At 41.8% G+C, this 19844-nt stretch overlaps 1 protein-coding gene across 2 annotated transcripts in view; it reads right to left on the reverse strand.

Moving 5' to 3' along the window:
- Positions 1 to 17369, reverse strand: part of ST8SIA2 (ST8 alpha-N-acetyl-neuraminide alpha-2,8-sialyltransferase 2) — a 94346-nt gene extending 76977 nt beyond the window's left edge. Inside the window, exon 1 of one of the 2 annotated variants that reach the window (XM_072617475.1) lies at positions 17089 to 17369. In XM_072617475.1, coding sequence (XP_072473576.1) covers positions 17089 to 17186 — 98 coding nt within the window. In that variant the 5' untranslated portion in view covers positions 17187 to 17369. Of the gene's footprint in view, positions 16821 to 17088 lie in introns of those variants that run through there. The other variant, XM_072617463.1, reaches the window with a different exon arrangement.
- Between the last annotated feature and the right edge of the window lie 2475 nt (positions 17370 to 19844).

Raw genomic sequence — 19844 nt, forward strand, 5'->3', positions numbered from 1 at the left:
GGGCTTCCTTTTGCCTTCTATTGTCCTTTCCCCTTCTCTCCCTGTCATATAGCTAAATACATTCTGTCCTCAGCAGATAAGATAGGGTACTCCCGGAACATTTGTCCATAATCCTTACTCTGGATTCCTTTTCGGTGACTTGGGGAAGCTCATGCCTTCACCTTTCATGTGCTGGTGTTTTGTACTGAAAAGTCTCAGCAATTCTGTCTAGCACAGTTCTTAGAAAATCTGCAAATTATCAGTTTTTTGGAGGGCCCAGACCTACTTCAGCTGGTAGGCCTGGATATTATACTCACTCCCAATTCATGGTCATTCAAATTCCAAAGCAATATTTTAAAATTCTCTTAGGCTATTTTTTGTCTTGAAATAAAAAAAAAAAAACAACACCAAAAACTGAAAATAGCAAAAATGAAAAGAAAGAATAAAATAGCTTCTCTTCTCAGAAGAAAAATCTGATTCCCATATAAGCTCTACAATATATAGGGTGCTCCCAACAAAGATTGGAAAACTAGAATTACTGGAAGTTATCTGTCACTTTTGGGTTAGAAAACAAACTGTCCTGGGTGAAAATTCTTCTAATGTTTTTCTTCAGCATATAGACAATTCATAAATCCATACAAAACCTCAGAGCACTCTAAATAGAAGTCCAGACAAAAATTTCTCCCAGTAGCAATAAGAAACCTGAAATTTCTCCACACATAAAACATGAGAAATGGATGCCCGAACCCACCATACATTAGGATAAGTAGGTTAGCTTAAAGAGAAATCATACAAAATCCGAAAATCCCCAAAGATGTACAAGTCTCCGCCAAAAGCACTTGAACTTTTGAAACAGACAAACATCATCTTATAGGCCTGTATATTTTGTTTCTGCACCACTTTTGTTATCTGTACCAATAACTCATCATCCATTTCCTCCATTGACTGGGTAGTCTGTGATGCACTTTTATAATCACTAGTATTTTCTTTTTAACCGTACACAAACATATTATGTACCCTTTCCTCCTCTCTTGGGTTTATGGATTTCTATACAAATATCTAGCTTTTTGACCCATTAGTTTATTTTCTCATCTATTAGATTGGTTTCTTTTGAACAGAATATAATCTTCTTTTGCCATATCTGAATCATGAGTCTATCATGAAACTTGGTAGTATCTGTGAAGCTGTATTGACTTTTATTAAAATCTCAAATTCCCTTTATGTCTGGTCTTTACATAGATATCTGAGACAGTAAGTATCATTGCCATCTCAGTTATTGTCTTATGAATTACTGGGGATCACTTTGACTGTTAACCTTTTTTCTAACCTGATGCCCTTCATGTTATTTGGATTTATAGTTTAATTTAGGCATCTTTCTCTATCCTATCTCCGTTTTCACCTTTAAATGCTCTCAGGCAGGTTAAAAAAAGTCTTTGGCCAAATACATTCTTCCTAGTCTTTGGGAGATGTGCTTTGTCCTTAGCCACTACACCAACAAACATCATGTTACCACTATTCATTGCTCCATTCTGAAATCTAAGGACAAGACATTTAAGAAATTAACATGGTCAGCTATTTTCCGACAGAATGGACCGTTTGCCTGGAGAATTCCTTGAAGGGGGGAATCATTATAAGAGCTCGTGAAATAAAAATTTCATAAAGAGGATCTGAAGATCAACTTTCATCATTCTCTCTTTGGGAGTAGAGCTCATGCTTTATATTCAAATGTCCCTCACAACAACACAATGCATCATAATGTGTATTGGAAAACACAATGTATTGGAAAGAGAGCTGGATTTGGGGGTCAGAAGATCTGAATTTAAATTTCTTTGCCACTTTTTGATCTTGACCAAGTGACTTCATCTCTAGCTCTCAGTTTCTTCATCTGCAAAATCAGAGTACTGGAATTCTGAGAACCCTTCTAGCTCTCTCTGCACCAATGAACCGGAGAATTCTCTACATGAATGAAATTGCAGATCTGGACAAAAAAGGGAACTTAGGAAATAGCTTCCCCAGATTCATGATTCCTTCTTCACCATATTTCCCCTTCTGCATTCTTTTTATCTTTAGGATAGAGTGCTACACAACCTGATAGCCACATTGACAACTGTTTTCTTTCCAAGGACAGATGAGTTGACATTTTTTAAACGAAGGACAAAGTCCCTGTGAATCTGCTACTTCTCAAGCACCAAAGATGTTTGATTTTTGCAGCTGAGTGACAGTAACAACAAGTCATATAGGCAGGTCAGTCCTCTTGGGCTGCTCCTCTTCCAAAATTACAGGGAGATATACGGTCATTAATTAAGAGTAATAATAAAAAAGTCAACATATTTTACTTTATTTTATTAAAGTTGATTGATTGAGACCACCAAGTCTTCAAGCGTCAAAAGGCAAGATTAGGTACGATTAAGCCAGTCAGACAAGCATTGATTTTAAAACGTTTCTTCATGCTACATGACTGGTTAGGTTGTAGACCCTGATTAATCTTGTTTTTATCAGTTTGATCTCAGCAAACTCACCTGCTTGCCAGTATTAGCCACACTATTTCATTCCACTGGCTCTTAAGTGCTTTTCTATTGGTCAGGTAGATATTTGTTGTTCAGTTGTTTCAGTCATGTCTGACTCTCTGTGGACCCACTGGGGGTCTTCTTGTCAAAGATACCAGAGTGATTTGCTATATCCTTCTCCAGATCATTTTACAGATGAGGAAAGTGAGGCAAACAGGGTTAAGTGACTTGCCTAGGGTCACACAGTTAGTAAATGTCTGAGGCCAGATTTAAACTTGGGTCTTCCTGACTCCAGGCCTGGCGCTGTAACCACTGTGCCACCTAGCTGCCCTTTAGACATTTAGCAACACTCATAAATTGGTGTGCTTCCTTCTTCCCTCCATCCCTTTTCCCCCTTCCTTCCTTCCTTCCTTCCTTCCTTCCTTCCTTCCTTCCTTCCTTCCTTCCTTCCTTCCTTCCTTTCTTTCCTTTCTTCCTACCTACCTTCCTTCCTTCCTCCTTCATTTTCCTCTTCTCTGGGACTGGGTAGATGGAAAGAGGATATCGTCTATGAATCAGATACCTTAACCTCATAGTATTTTAGCTCTAATAATTATTTGGAGAAAATCCACTTGTAGTGGTATGTGAAATGTTTCCAGTTTGCATGGGTGTGCATCTAATTCTTGACTGTAAAATGCTAGATATGGGAGTATTCTCTATGGTAATATAGTCCATTCCCTTGCCTCCTAGCAGGACTGTTCTTTCTCAGATGGATGTCATGTCAGATCATTTTAAGTCTTTCATAAGAGCCTCAAAAGAATATTCTAAATTAGACAAGCTGTTCGTTAGCAACAACTGGACTCATTTTCTCTAATCATGAGAGAATTTACTGTACAAAAGGAAAAAAAATACTTCTGAGATAAGGTTTACTTCATGAAGATTAACTCAGGATGTGTGATGATATGACTTTGCAGAGATAACCCTGATTTCTGACAATCAATACTTGATGTGTAGGAATTTTAGGGTACAATAATGAAAAACAGCCACTGCCCTCAATGAGTTCATTTTGGTAATCGCGTGTGTGTGCGTGCATGTGCGCGCACACGTGTGTGTATGTGTGTGTGCATATGTGTATGTGTGTGTATGTGTGTGTATGTGTGTGCGCACGCATGCATGCAGCTTGGTGTCTACCAATATGTTTTGACTTTATGGTCGATCATGTCAAGGAAATATTATCAACTGCCTTTAATTCCTTTGTCCCCTTATCCTGTCAGCCATGCCTTGCCAAACTTAGAACCTAGATTACCCCTACCAACTGCTTCTCATGTGCTGCCAGATGCTCTTGGAAAGTCATTCAACCATGCTACTGGGTATACTAGAGATAATCTCAACCAGGCTTTCAGTGCTGTATGGCAATCCTCTTATTCTTCACTGATGATTGCCTTACCATCTATTTAGAACCCTCTACTCTCCTCAGATCTCCTTCACCACCTCCCCTGACCCTCTCAGTAGAGGACTTCACCTCCTACTTTTCCTGAGAAAATAGAGGCCTCTGTCCTGAGTTCCATCTTCTCCCACATTCCACTTCTCACAAGCTGTCTTCATCATCCTCCATTCCCACTTCCTTTTCTCCAGTGTCTGATAAAATGGTAAGCCTTTCTTGCCGAAGCTAATTCTTTTCACTTGTGTTTTTTTGTCCAGTAATTAATACTTACTAAATGCCTACTATGTATGAGATCCTAAGCACTGGGGATACAAAGAAAAGCAAAGGATAATCTTTGCTTTCAAGGAGCTCATAGTCTAATGGGGGAAATAACATGCAAATAAATATGTCTAACCAAGACATACAGGATGTATGTGTGTGTGTGTGTGTGTGTGTGTGTGTGTGTGTGTGTGTGTACATCCATCCCCTCCTGTCTTCTCTAGATGTTTGCTCTTTGAGCATTCCTTATTACCTTCTCATCTTCAATTCCTTTTTACATCCTGGTTCCTTCTCTACCTCCCCCATTCCCAGGTCTCCCAGAATTCTTTATTTGGCACTTCCCCTTTCTCAAGGCATAGTTCTATATGTCTCCTATGTTTTCACAGTTTAGAGTACTCCAATAGCTTTCTAATAGGTTGTTCCCCCTCAGGTCTCTCCCCAGTCCAATCTATTTCAATCATCTGACAAAGTCAGACAATTGAAGTCAGTAAGCCAAAGTCAGTAAGTCAAAGACCTACACTTTAGCTCTTTGTCATCATTCTCCTCTCCTGCTTCATGAAATCCCAGTGGCTCCCTATTACCACCATGATCTAAACCTCTAGGATATAAACTCCTCTGTTTGGCATTTAACGTTCTTTACAACCTGTCAGCTTCCTATTTTTCCAGTTTTCTTAATGTATCTCACTGTCCTTCATTCACTCTCCAAACGAAATTGCCATTTTTTTTTTTTGCACAATAGTGCATCTCCTCTCTCCATGAATGGAAGGTTCTCTCTCCTCACCTCCACCTCCTGACACTCCCACATTAATTTAATTTTGTTGAGGACTTCCTTGCATACTCTTGAAATATCTTAGGGCACTTCAACACTAGAGGCTTAGCCTTTCTCAGGGAATGTCATTCTATCGGATAAAGGCTGGAGACAGAGACTGCAATGAGAAAGCTAGGTGGTATAGGGAATAGAGTTCTGGGCCAGCAGTTAGGAAGACCTGAGTTCAAATTTGTCTTTATACACTTACTAGCTGTATGATCCTTGACAAATTTCTCAACTTCTGCCTTAATTTCAATGCTATAATGGGGATCGTGAGATCAAATGAGATATTTGTAAAGTACTTAGCACAGTGCCTGGAACATGGTAGATCCCTTCCTTTCTCTCCCTTGACCCGTTGATAATTTCTCAAATATGAGTGAGTATTACTCACCAGAATGAGTTTGCCTACTTCAGAGCTGGAGCCTCAAGATACAGGACTAGAAGTCCCAGGAAGGGGTCATTAGAAACTCTGGCTGGCACCTCTCCAAATTGCCCAGGAAATGATTAAATCAATTCATTGTTACTGTGTATGGGCAGTTTGACTGGCAGGACTCTGTCTAGGAAAGCCAGACTGTGTGGACCGACACACAATGAGGACTTTGGAACATTTTTCTTTTGGTTCACTTCATTTTTTTTCTGGTTCTTGGACAAATTGATTTGTTGTTCAGTTATGTCTGACTTTTCGTGACCCCATTTGAGATTTTTCTTGGCAGATACTGGAATGGTTTGCCATTTCCTTCACCAGCTCATTTTACAGATGAGAAACTGAGGCAAACAGGGCTCACTGATTTGCATAGCTAGTAAGTATCTGAGGTCAGATCTGAATTCTGGTCCACCTGACTCCCAGGTTGGCTTTCTAGGCACTATGTCACCTAGGTGCTCTGACATATTGATTAAGAAGCAGGTAACGGGTCTAATGAGTTTAAAACTACATAGGCATTCTCCATGATTTTCACTAGATAGTTTCCCACACCTTGGAAGCATCATGGCCTTGGCATGTATGCCTGATTGATAAGACACTTGAAGCTGGAGAATGCAGAACAGAAATAACTTTGATCAATTTATCTACACAATTCTCCCCCCGGACGTCTTACTCTTTCTTTCCCAATTACTTAATCTTACAATGACATTTACTGGGAAAGAAGGTGTTAATTAATCCTGGATATCATAGCTGCTGAGTGTAGTAGACATTCTCTTTTGTTGAAATTAGAATTGAGAAAAATGAACAAGTATTCATGTCCTTGACAGCTTCTTTACCTGGCTTTATTTGGAAAATTTTCAAAGTATAGCAACATCCACCATTTTTCTTGGAAATGCACCTAAATTAGTATTTTGCATTAGGAAGAAGTATTGAATCCCTTGGCGTCCTCCATTCCTCTCTCTCCCACTTAATTTTATTCTATTTGTATGTAAGCCTCCTTCCTCCCTTGGTGCTTACAGCTTTTCTATATTTTTAGATATTCCTTTCCACTGTAGTATCTCTCAGTTCTCCCCCCTTCCCAGCCAACTCCCACCCCTTCTTTAGTCTTTGCTTGGCCAAGCTGTCTATATTCAGTTTGTCTAATCTTTTCTCGTAAGAAAATCCCTTCAGGCCTTAATCATTTGTGGTGTTTTTCTTTTCTTCCAGTTATTCTCTGTCTCTATAGTAATGAGGTACCCAAAACACATACAGTATTTCAAGGCCATTCGGATGAGAAATGGAGAGTGAGAAGGTTGGGGCTATCCTTTCTTTGCTCTGTGACATGATACTTTAGTATTAGCAACCCCAAATTGTATTGACCTTTTTTGCTGCCATTTCCCATTACAAACTTGGATCTAATTTGCTGTCCCCTAAGGTCTCTTTCAGTATTACTGTTTTCTAAGTTTCTCCCTTTTGACTGCTTCTGTTCAAGTTTTTGTTGCTTCAGAGCTATTAGTTTGCATGTTTTCCAAATTGGACCTCATCTTCTTGCCTTACTTTTAGATCCTTGTATTTTAATTTGTTTCCTCTTGGTGACACCCTTGCCATGAAGGAAGCAGTGTAAGGAAAAGAGAATCTTCAATCTACCTAGAGTGTATCTCAACCTTAAGATGCTAACTGAGGTAGAAGAGCAAGAAGATTTTACTCTATTGTGAAAAAAAAAAGATTCATGAATTTTAGATGGATGCCATTATGTTCTTGGAAGGAAAAAATACTTAACTACTACTAGGCAGGACAGAGAGCTTTGTTTGAGCTGTGTATTTTTCCGAACTCAAACATAAACCTATATAATAGAGTAAGACTGAATTTTGATCCCTTGCTTAAGAGCACAGATTGGCCTTCTGGCAATCTGAGCTACTGAAATGAATGGAAGTGCTCAAGGAAACAGAAAAACTCACTTGGTGACATTTCATACATACAAGGGTTATGGAAACTTTATTTCTCCAAGTCTGACCATTTTCCATCATTTTGCACCTAAGCCTGAGACAATTGCAACCTGAGAAAATAGTGAGCCAGAGAACAGGTCCTGTCAGGTAACCAGTCAACTTCATCATTAAATGATGAATTGTAGGAGATTGTGAAGCGTTTAAAATCAGCTGATCTGCTACCTAGGAAGGAGAGTGGATAGCTGGAAAGCTTAAAGGTGAACTACAAGAACTGTGGCTGGAGAAAGGAATCTTTAAACACACTGTCCTCTAGACATTTCCTATGTGCCAAGTGGGGCAATGAACCTGTCAGGATCTGTCAATGGGAAAAAACCCAAACACTAGTAATTTACTTCACTTGTTGATTTCTGGGTTGATCTCATTCACCTGGTCATTTTTCACTGTATCTTTCTCCTTCCTTTGAAATTGCAAGCTCCCTCTTTCTTTGGAATAGCTATGCCTTCTCTTTAATTTATTGATGGAAATCAGCTGATGGATATAAGGTTTCTGAGTCACTCAGCCAACAGCAACATGGACTTTCTATCCCCATTAACACCATTCACATTTTAGTACTATTTTGAAAAAAATAAAAGTAATAACACACACATGTTTTAAAAGTGAATTGACGCACAGGCATGGTTGACCTTAAAATGCATCTGGAGTGCACTAGATTCATTGCTTACTTATAAGATTTCCATCAAATGCTCTAAACTAATAACTTCTGGTCTTTATGTTTACTACTTCTTGGAGTAAAACAGCTTGCCATGAATTCCCCATTTGCTCTTAACACCACAGAGTGTGGAAGCCCTTAACAAGGCTATATTGGAACGATTGCTGTGAAGCCTCCTCTCCAGTTGGATGGAGGATCCCATGAAAATAGGTACAAGAAGGGTGCTGACTTTGGTGGAGACAGAGTCAGCCAGTGAATAATCCACTGGCCCAAGAAATGTGTCCCTTAATTCTGGCCTGAACTAAGTGGACACAAATAAGTTTCAAGTTTCCACTTTTCTTGAAAATGAGAGGGGGCTTTTGCTTTCCCATTACAGATCACACTGATAAATGAGTTGGCCAGATTCTGCCAGTGCATAAGTTAGTGAGCCTCTAGGGGTACCCTTTAGTCAATTAGTGTTAAAATAGTTCCCTTGAGACCAGAAAGAATTAATGTTCATCCTTTGCAGTGTCCTAGACCTAAGGTCTATAGGAGCTCGCTGCTTCTGAGAAACATTGATAATAGGAAAGTTACAGTATTCCTAAATAATTCTGGCACTTAACAATCCAACCTTGAAAGTGAGAAAGATATCTCTGAGAGGGTTCCCAAGATGAATATCCACTTATGGGTTACGTGCAGGGAGCAGCTGATAATAGTTACCAGGGACAAGTGAATTAAATATGGTTCCTCCTTCCTGTTCATTTATTCCTCCTCCTTTTCTATCAGATATATGCCATGGAGGCTTAGTAGCTGAACTAGGGAGATGCCGATTTTTCCATATCTTTTCAGAATTTGTTGAAGAAACTAAGGAAAAAACTTAGGAAGGCATGATAATGGTTTTCACGTATTTGAACTGGCTGCTGCCCCTCAAGCTAAGAATGGTCTTCCTCCTTATCTCTGCCTCAGAACTCCATTCTCCCTTTATTTCTCAGCCCAAGCACCATTTTCTTAACGAAGCCTTGTCTGATTCCCCCAATTGCTAGTACCTCCCTCCCTAACTACCTTATATCTAACTATTTTGTATATTTGTATTTATTCTATATGTATTAATGCTATATGTAGTAATACATGTACTTCTCCCAAGCTCTTTGAAATTACAGATGATTTCCTTATTTGTGCTTTTCCCCCCAATGCTTAACCTAGTTCCTGGTGCATAATAGGTGTTTGATAAATGCTTATTGATTGACTGATGAGTGGAATAAGGGTTACACTTAATCTACTTCACCCCAGACTGTATACCAGCGAGCAGTGGTGGAAGGTGGAGGAAGGCGAATTGGCACCCAGTATATGGAAAGACTTCTTGACAACCAGCCTCCAGTAAAAGATAGGGTGCACCACCCTCAGTGGTAGTGGGTTCTCTTAAATTGGAGGCTTGCAAGTGGAAGCAGGATGAACCCACTCATCAAAGATAGCATAGATGGAATTTCTGCAGGAACAAATTGGACCCTATTGACCACTGAAATCTTGTCCTACTCTGGGATTCTGTGGATTCTAATACATTTAAAAGGGCACTTTTTACAGACAATTTGAGATAACTTTGCCAAGCATATACATAACTTGGAGTCATTGTACCAAGTCCTCTCTAGGTGACTTTTTCCCTTCTCCTTCCACATAGATGTATCCTTCTAAAAGGTGCAGTTTCCTAGTATTAAAATGGAGCCTACATCTGATGATAATAGTTGCCCCCTACTTCTAGATCTGCTTAAATCTGACGATAATAGCTGCTCCCTGCTCAGAAATCACATCTCCAGACCCTGAGGTGCCCAATTCAAATCATATTTGGAGACTTAGGATGCCCAGGAAGCCCCCTTAATTTACGTCAGGAAATGATTTGCAGTTTATTTTTCTTCTTTTTCTTCTCTTTCCATAAGCAGAAACCTCAAAACGAGACCTGTGAGTTACAGGGATAGCACAAACCGATTCAACAAGAAAGGGTCCTTCAAGGGCCAAACTCATCTTTCACCAAAATAAAACTCTGCCATTGACCAACGAGGTCAACAAGATCCAATCTGCTGAACTGGTAAAGGACAAACTAAAACAATTTCTTCTTTGAGGCCTTTCCCTGTATCAGTATGGAATAAAGGACTAAAGCCTAAAGTAGCCTTTAAATGAGCTGTAGATAGAGGAAATCTTTGCACTACTCCTTGGAAGAAGCTTTGGAAACAAAGGAGGACATATGCATAAAGCATCGTCTTAATATAAAGGAGGTTCATTCATATAATGAGCTGAAAGCATTAGATTTGAAGTCAAAGGCCCTAGGTGTGAGATCTAGCATTGCTCGTTGGGAAAGACGCTTAACTAACCCTTGTTGTCCTTAACTGTAAAATGGGGACAATATGATTGGCATTTCTTACCTTACACGAAGAATGCACTTTGCAAACTTTAAAATGTGAATTAGGATTGTGTTTTAGAAAAGCAGTTTTCACTGTGTGCTTCATGGACTCTTGGGTGGGTGAGTGGGGAGTTAGAGTGACCATTTCTGGAGGTTTCTGAGGCCCAAACTATTTTGGTAAAATACAAAGATGTCATTTGCCTAGTAAAATAGTCCTCTCTTTTCCAGTAACTACATATCTGGATAAGGTTGTATTTTCTTCATATACTTCAACTAAAACACCAAATTAAATTAGAATGAATGCAGCAGCAGATATGAAAATCTAGTTGTCTTCTATTGAGTCAGACATTAAAGAGATTTGCAAAAATATGGAAAACAATGCCAACCATATATACATATATATGAAAATATGGCTGTTTTCACAAAATGTTATTTATGTTAATACATATGTTATTGTTCGCTTATTGCAATCATGTCCCACTCTTTGTGACCCTATTTGGGGTTTTGTGGGCAAAGATACTGGAATAGCTTGCCATTTCCTTTTCCAGATCATTTTATAGGTGAGAAACTGAGGCAACCAGGGCTAAGTGACTTGCCCAGGATCACACAGCTAATGAGAGTCTGAGGCTGTATTTGAACTCTAGAAGATAACTCTTCCTGACCCCAGATCTGGCACCCATCTAACTGCACCTTTCCTATTGTTCCAGAACTGATAGTAGAAATAAATAAAAATTCTGAGACAAAAGATTCCTTTCTAAACCTCACTTCAGAACTTGTGGCCCACTAGTACTACTACAGTTTATACAAAGGGGTTTTATCCATGTTATTTCTTTCAATCTTCAAAACAACTCTGTGAGGGAGAAGTATTATCCCTGTTTCACAGAAGAGGAGAATGACTCAGAGGGGTACAGTCTCAAAGGTCACACAGCTAATTAGTGCATGAGAGCAGGATCTAAAACCAGGTCTTTTGACACTGAATCTAGTAAGTCCTCCCTGGCATGACCTTTGGCTATTTGGTTTTCTCAGAGACCCAAGTCTGCATCAAGTTGGAGCTCAGTTTAAATTAAGGGCATAAATCAGTCTATAAATCAGCAGTGATAGAAGAGCATGGCAGAAGGTAGCAGGAGGCCTGAGTTCTAGTCCTGGCTCTATTACTGGCTACTCTATATGATGCTGCATAACTCTGTTCATCTCTCTCTGGGTCTCAATTTCCTCATCCATAGAATGAAAATGACTTTTTAAGGTCTCTTCCAGTACTAAAGCTACTATCCTATGATCTCTAAAGTCCCTTCTGGCTCCTAAATGTTGTGGTTCTAGGTATTTATTGATTATACATTATGTGACTAGTACTATAAGGCATATTGGATAACTATTAGATAACCAAGGATCTGTCAATGCATTGATGTGGGAACTCCTTTTTCCAAGTAGAAGAGATTTTTGTCAGTCTACAACTTATAGGACAAATCTTAGAGCTGCTGGAACTCATAGACCTTCAGTGACTTGCCCAATCTCATAACAGTATGAAGTGTCAGAGGCAACATTTGAATTCAGTTCTTGCTGACTCTATGTCTTGAACACTACCATTTCACAACGCCTCTCAAGAAGCTTATCATCTAGACACAACTAAAATACATGAAGCTATTAATGAGCATTTGAGTTAAAAATATAAAAACTTGAGACTATCACCTAGGTGATCATAAGACCTATTTTAAATTAAAAATCAAATCTCAAACCTCACCCAACTCTTGATTTTAAAAGTTAAATAATTCATTGTTTACTTTTAGGGTTTCATTTTGGTGCTTTCCAGAGAATCCTAGGACAGCATGGCCTCATAGAAATGGCATAGCGTAATGAAAAGACTTTCAGTCTCCTGTCTTTTCACTCGACCACTTTCACTATGACCATGGGCAAATGTCTCCATTTCTGATCCCGAGGACTACTTTACTGGGTTGTTGTGATAATCCAATAAGATAATTTGTGGGAAGTACTTTGTAAGCCTTAAAATACTAGGTAAATGTCAATTATTATTTGTTATTTTCTCCTGAAAATAGAACACTTGAAGAAAAAGTGTTTTTAAAAAAGAACATTGTTTGTTTTTATTTCAGTTTATATGGAAGACTGATCCAAAGTTCATTGCTACCTAGTGTAGTCATGTTTCTGGTTAAACTTGGAAGAAGGTGCCTAGTGGAGTACTCTAGGTATCTGTTATTGGTCCTGTGTTATTTAAATTTTTTTTTTAATCAATACTTTGGATAATGGCATGGGTGGCATCTTATTAAATTTGTAAGTGACATAAATCAGGGAGAAGATAGGTAACATGTGGGATGGTATAGAATCCAAAAATCTTTGTAGAAGAAAGTATGCTATATTTGAAGCCAGAGGACCTGTGTTTAGATCTCCAGCTCTGCCACATACCACCTGTGTTAGTTTAGGCAAAATATCTTCACTTCTCAGGGCCACAGTTTTTTCATCTGTTAAATAAGAGGATTGGATTTCTAAGGCTTCTACCAGCTCTAAATCTATGGCTCTACAATTCTAACAGGAAGGATCACTGCAGTGAATCTAAAAAGATAAGTTTAACAGGCTACAAATGATCTTACACGTGGGTCTAAGACATCAACTTCACAAATACAAGGTAGGGAAGGTATACCTAGATAGCAGTTCATCTGAAGAAAAAGATCTTGGGGTTTTGGTGGACCATATTGACTGCTATGAGTCAATGCTGTGATACAGCAAGGCAAAAACACTGAATATGGTCATGGATTATGAAGCACAATATCCAGGTCTAGAGAAGTGATATATCACATCTGGGGTATCAGATTCAGTTGGGGTCCCACATTTTAGGAAAGACATCAACTAGTGGGAGAACAAAGAGAAAACAAAAAATGATAAAAGCACATGGAGTCAATATCACATAAGGATTGGTTGAGTCAGTCAGTCATTTACCAAGTATTTATTAATTGCTTTTTATGTGCCAAGAAGGCACTATCTTCAAAAAACTGGTTCCTGCTGTCAAAGACAACATTCAAATAACACCGTACACACAAGATATATACAGTCTAGTTACATGATAACTACATGGGGAGGACACTTGGAGGGAGAAGAGGAGAGGAACCAGAAAGACTCTCTGTAGAGGGCAAGAGTAGGTTGAATTTAAAGGGAGCCAAGGAAGTTAGGAGACTGAAATAAGGAAGGAAAGAATTCCAGCCCTGGGGAAGGGACAGTGCAAAAGACGCAGTCAGGGGTGGATCATACTGTGTAAGACACAGTGAGGAGACCCCAGTAGCTAGAGGGTAGAGTATATGGAGGGAAGACAGGTAGGGACTGGGTTGTGAAGGGCTTTAAATATCCAAAAGGATTTTTTATTTTACCATGAAGATAATTGAGAGCTACCGTTGGGCAGGGGGATGACATAGTAACAACTGCACCCTAGAAAATCACTTTGGCAGCTTAAACAAGTTGGAGTGGGGAGACTTCAGATATAGAGATCAGTAAGAAGGTCATTGAAATACTCCAGGCAGGGGTGAAGAAGGCCTGTACTAGGGTGGGTTGAGAGGTAATGGGACACTTAGCCTGGAGTAGACCAAAAAACTGGCATTCTTCTGATAGGCTACAGAAGGCACTCGGGCATAATGGAACAATGGGTAGAAGTTGCAAAAAGGATAAATTTATTTTTTTAAAATTGAAATAATATTTATTGTTTATAGGCAGGTAAAGCCAATATATATTTTTTTCACATGCAATCATGAAAAAGGACAAATTTCGAATGACTCTCAGGAAAAACTTCCTAAAACAAAGAGGCATCCAAATGTGCAATAGGCTGCTTCAGGAGGTATCGGGTTTGCCTTCAGTAGAGGCTGTCAGACAAAGGTTTGACAACCACTTGTTATATTGTAGACAGAAATCTCAGGTTTAGGTTGAACTAGACGACTTCTGAAGTCTCTTTCAATTCTGATATTTCTGTGATAAACATTGCCAAGGAGATTGTAAGCTACGTGAGGACAGGGACTACCTTTGATCTCTCTGCTTTTTTCCCAGTTTATTAGTTTGAGAGGTATAAAAGCCACTGGACTGAGTTAGAGATCTGCTATATATTAGCTATGTGACCTTGGACAGGTCATTTAACTTCCCTGTATGTCAGTTTCCTTGTTTTTAACAAATGAACTAAAAATATCTTCCCTACTTCTTATGTTGGGCACATAATAGGTATTCATTAAATGCTTACTGATCTGCATGGGGTTATTGTGAGGAGTAAGTGACAATGTATATAAAGTGATTTGTAATTTTAAAAGCTGGAATAAATGGGAGTTATTTTTTTACTATTCACCATACTGGTCAGTATTGTGGATAATAATAATAAAAAAGAAATAATAAATAAAATAGGGCCTTAAACTGCAAAGTTTAACTGCAATTGACATCTCCACTTTGCCAGAACTGACATCTGTGAAAACCCAGTCAGGATCCAAAAGCAAAAGCTATGTGTTATATGGTAGAAAGAGTCTTAGGTTTGTAGGGAGGGATCCAGTTTCAAATCTTAAGTACAATACTTGCTACCTTGGGAAAATCTCTTTACATCGAGATTTCAGTTTCCTGCTTCTACCAGTTAGAGGAACTCTAACTCCTTTGACAACAGCTTTTATTTTGGGTCACTGGAGGGACTAGAAACTTTATAAAGGAGTTGTGACTCCTGCCAGTGTTTCTGAACCACAATATGTTGACTCAGAAACTTGGTAGAGGTGTGTAAAGACACAATAGCGCATGCTTTTCCTTTTTTAAAGTTTTCTGAGAGGCTTGGAGAAAATGAACATACACTCCAGAGACAGAAGCAGAAGGTGGAAAGGAAATTCCGGAAAGGAGAAAGTCACCAAAAGAACAGGAGGAAGGGAGAGGGCAGAAATGATGGTGAAAAGAAAGAGGAAGGGAAAATGCTGTTAGGAAGTAAAATATCTTCGACAACTTGGTTCTTTTAGTTCCCGGTACCTTGACCTGGGAGTGAGGACTTGGGTTAAAAATGCTTAGCTATTGCAGAAACCTGGTATTAATACAGTGCTACTAGAAGGCTGGGAGGGTGGTATCAGCTGTCACCCCTCCCCCCTCCCCATAGTTATCTTCTGCCCTGAATCTAGGCACTGGCATTCCCATCCTGTTTCCTCGTCTCCCCCTCTCTGGTCCTTTGACCTCTTCTAGGATCACCTGACATTCCTTTTTCAATTCCAAGAAATTCTCTCTGCTCTTCACAGTCCCTAATTGCGGGATATTTCCCTTGGGATGTGCTCCCCCGCCCCTATCCAAAGCCAATTCAGTCTTATTCTCCTACAAGCTCCTCTTTGTTGCCTTTAATTTCACCTGGAGAGTCAGGCTTTGGGGCGGGGTGCAAACAGTGAAGATGGGAAGTCATTGCTGGGTTATTGTCCCGGGACCAGACCGATCCCAGGATCCTAGATCGGAGCGGGTCCCAGGAGTCTCTCGCTCTGAAACCTCCCCGACCCCAGCTCCTGCCTCCGCCCCTCAAAGTAAGGGAACCAAAGCCACCCAAACCTGAGGTTGGGGGGAGATACCACTCGCTGCAGGGCGGGGGCATGTGTAGCCAGATAAATAAGCCTGCTCACCTCCTAGTAACAATCGGAAGCATCAAAGCAATAAATAGTAAGGAACGCTAAAGCTATTCCTGGAAGCTCAGGAGCGAGGACAGCAGGAATAAAGTATTCCTAGAAATTGACTCATTCCCGCCGTCCCTCTTCTCCCCCCGCCCGCCTTCAGCACCCGGAGCAGGGACAAAGGGAGACCGAAGTCCCCCCCAGGTTGACTGGCAGAGGGTGGAGAGGGACGCCCAGTCTCGGAGAGCCCCTGCAGAGCGGAGTGTCCGCTTCTCGGCCCGGAGCAGTGGGTGGGAGGGCGGCGCGGCTGGCGGGGCGCGTGGGGAAGAGCCCGAGCGCAGCTGCCCCTCCCGGGACGGCCCCGCGCCAGGGCCCCTGGTTCTCGGCCCGGCCCGGCCCTCTGCTCTTAGCCGGGCTGGGCATCAGCCCCGGCAATGCCCTTCCTCCCCACTGAGATGCAGGCGCGCTCCCTTCCCACTTTGTAAAGGCGAGAAACCCGTGGAGCCCAAGACAAAGAAACTCTCCAGCCTTCCTCTCCAGTACCCCCTCCGCCCCCAGACACTCCCCTCCTCCCGCAGCCCGCCCGTCTGGCGGTCTAGCCCTCTCGGCTCTTTCACCAGCCCCACTCGATTGATAAAGGGGTAGGGATGATTGGGAAATCCGCTACAAAAGACACTCCCGTGCCTTCGATCTCCCCCCTCGCTCCGTCGCCCGCTGGCACACTAGCCAATACCTAGTTAACGACGCCCCAATTCAGTGGCGTCCCCTTACCCTCTCCAACTCTCACTGCCCCCCAAACCGTCCCGACCCTCTTGCCCCGCGACTCACTCCCCCCTCCGGGGCCTCAACTCCTGGGCCACCCACCTTCTCCTAGCCAGAGCCCCGACCTAGTCCCGGCCCCCGCCAGCCCGCCCCCCAGTCGCTCTCCCCGGCTTCGGGGAGGAGCAGCCACATCTAGGGGGAAGGACGAGGCGCATACAAAGCCGGGGGAAGGAGCAAAGGGGGAGTGGAGTGGGAAGCGGGAGCGTGGAGGAGGCTAGAGGGTTGGGGGTCCCGGGGTGGGGGAGGGGGGAAGGCAGGGTCTATTTACCCGATTTCTTCTTCGACCTCCGAAATATCTGCGAAGATGAGAAAGACGACAAGCAGGGTGAGCAGAGCCAACATCCAGCTCTTGAACTGCAGCTGCATGGCTCGGGCGCCTGCCTCCGACCGGGACCGACGGAGCCGGCGAGGAGCAGAGCGAGAAAAAGCGCCTCTCCCACCTGCCTGCCGTCCCCCAGCCCCGGGAGCCCCGCTTCGGCACAACCGAGCGGCAGCACGGGCTCTGCGATCGTCCCCCCAGCGCTGCCCAGCCCAGCCCCGCCGTCCCTCCCAGCCGCGGGCTGCTCTCCGCGCTCAGTTTGACAGCTTCGCTTCAGCCGGTGCCCGTTCTCTTCTGTCTCTCTCCCCTCCCCTTCTCACCCCTCCCCTCCCCTCGGTGGTATCTATCGCCTCTTAGGAATTTGCCAGGCACATCCCCGTCGCTCCTCTCCCAGGGATGTCGAGCTCTTCTCCCGCCCTCCCTGACCCAGATGGGGAGGGGGGCCACGGGCATCCCCCGACCCCGAGAAACGCAGCCGCTCCCCACTCTTTGTCCAGCTCCCTCGCTCTCTCTCTCTCTCAAAGTTTTCCCGACACAAAGACCCACACCTGGGGACCGCCACCAGCCCGGGAGAAGGCGGATCCACGCTGACAAAGGTTCAAGCCTCATTTGCCTAATTTGGTGGGAAGGTGGAGGAGAAAATATTTGCCGTGGTCCTCCTGCATCCGAGATACTGACACCTGCCGGTGGGGCAGGTGCCTGTCAGCCGCTTCAAGGATGCGGTCGGACTCTTCAACGAGGGATTTTAGAGTGGGAAGTTCCTAGTTGAGGGAGGAGGAAACTGAGGACCTGAGAGGTTCGCCAAGGTCACACAACAAGTCACTGGTAGAGCTAAGACTAGAACCCACATCTCTTGACTACTTCGCCAATATTCTTTTACCACCATAATTCATTGAAAGGAGTTTTTCTGTGTGATGTTGAGGACAGAGCACTTAATTCTAGTATCACATTCCCGCTTGTTGCAAAATTAATACCCACCCCTAGTCTCATCTTGATGGAAAGAAAGGCATGGTAGAAAAGCCGGGGTAGAAAAGCCCATAAGGGGTAAATGCCCCCCATGCTGTATATTTTACGCTTCCCCAGTCTTATACAGATTAGCTCAAATTAAATTTTGCACCAACCATTTGCCTAGGGCTGGAAGGGCTCCATTAAGTTTTAGTGGAATTAGAAAATTGCTTAAAATTTTTCTGAGCTAATTGCACAATTCATCAGAACTAGAAAAAGTACCTTTACAGCAATTATAACCCAATTTATGTGAAGATTATTGAAGTTTGATCATGGGGAGAAAGGAACTATATGGATAGTAATTTTAAAATCATAATCTTAGTAATAGTAAGTAACCAGATCTTAGGATCTTAGATTTAGAGCTTGATGGGACCTTTGAGGTCAACCAGTCCTGAATAGGAAAACTCAAGGGTACTGAGACTGCTCTGATTTCTGGGTTATCTACATAGTATTCTTGCCATCCATATATATCATTGGAACATCCACTGGAAAGAGGTAAGTTTTAGGAAGAGTACCTTTAAGTTGTTAGAATGGGGGAAGACCAGGTACTTTGTTTTCCAGCTAAATCATATTCTCAAACATTTAATTTTTCTAGGTGCTAATCTATCTTAAAGATTAATGAAAGAGATAGTTTCCAGGGCTAGTGGAGTAGTTATGAGAAAAGATGTCGGTTAGGTGTGGGAGGAAGGTCAGAGTATATAAACCCAATTAAGAAGAAACTGCTTTCTTTTGTTATAAGGAGTTCTCATAAACGCGAGTCCTATCTTGGGGAAACTATGTCAGTAATGCTGCATGCACAGACTGTTAGGTGGTCGAGTTTGGCGAGTAACTGGATATTATAATTGGGGGGATTTTGAGTGTAGTGGCTTTCTTTTTCTTCTTTACAATTTCTTGGCAAATCATTATCATTGAAATCCCATTATAAGGAACTCCAGGAAGAACCCCGATTTTTTGTTACAGTAGAATTTGCTTATGACAGCTCATAGATGAACATTTATCCCCAGTTTGCTGGAACTAGAAATAAAAGAGAACCTTCCAGTAATGAATTAGCAAGTGAAGAGGTGCTCTAAACTAAAAAAGGAAATGAGAGGCTAGGCACACTCTCACTGCCACCCCATTTCTCTTCCTGAAAAATGTTGTTTCTTTCTGTATGTTGAGTATATTTGAGTGATTGCTTTGGGAATTTGGGTGTTAGAAGAGAGGTGATTGCCTCTTAAAAACTATTAAGAACTTAGTTCTCTTTCCTCAACATAGATACTGCTTCTAGCTTCTCTTCCAGTCCTTTTTTACGTTCTTCCTCCCACAGAGTCTGTTTCAACCAACCTGTATGACTCGCTGTTTCCAAAATTTGACTTAGTGCCCGTCTCTGTACAGCTTAGCACCATGTCTGGCACCTAATAAACTTTTTATAAATGTTTTTTTCAAGTCCCAGCTAAAATCCCACCTTCTGTAGGGAGTCTTTCGCAGTCCCTCTTAATTCTAGCGCCTTCTTTCTATTGGCTATTTCTTACTTCTCCTGTACGTAGCTTGTTTGTATATAGTTGCTTGCAGGTTATTTCCCTCATTAGATTGCGACTTCATTGAGAGCAAAGACTGTCTTTTGCCTTTCTTTGTATCTCCAGAGCTCAGGATAGGTATTTGGCACATAGTAGGCACTTAATAATGTGTATTCCCATCTTTCAGATTCCCTATCTTTCTTG

Source organism: Notamacropus eugenii, chromosome 1 (genome assembly GCF_028372415.1).
Source record: "Notamacropus eugenii isolate mMacEug1 chromosome 1, mMacEug1.pri_v2, whole genome shotgun sequence".
Taxonomy (NCBI): domain Eukaryota; kingdom Metazoa; phylum Chordata; class Mammalia; order Diprotodontia; family Macropodidae; genus Notamacropus; species Notamacropus eugenii.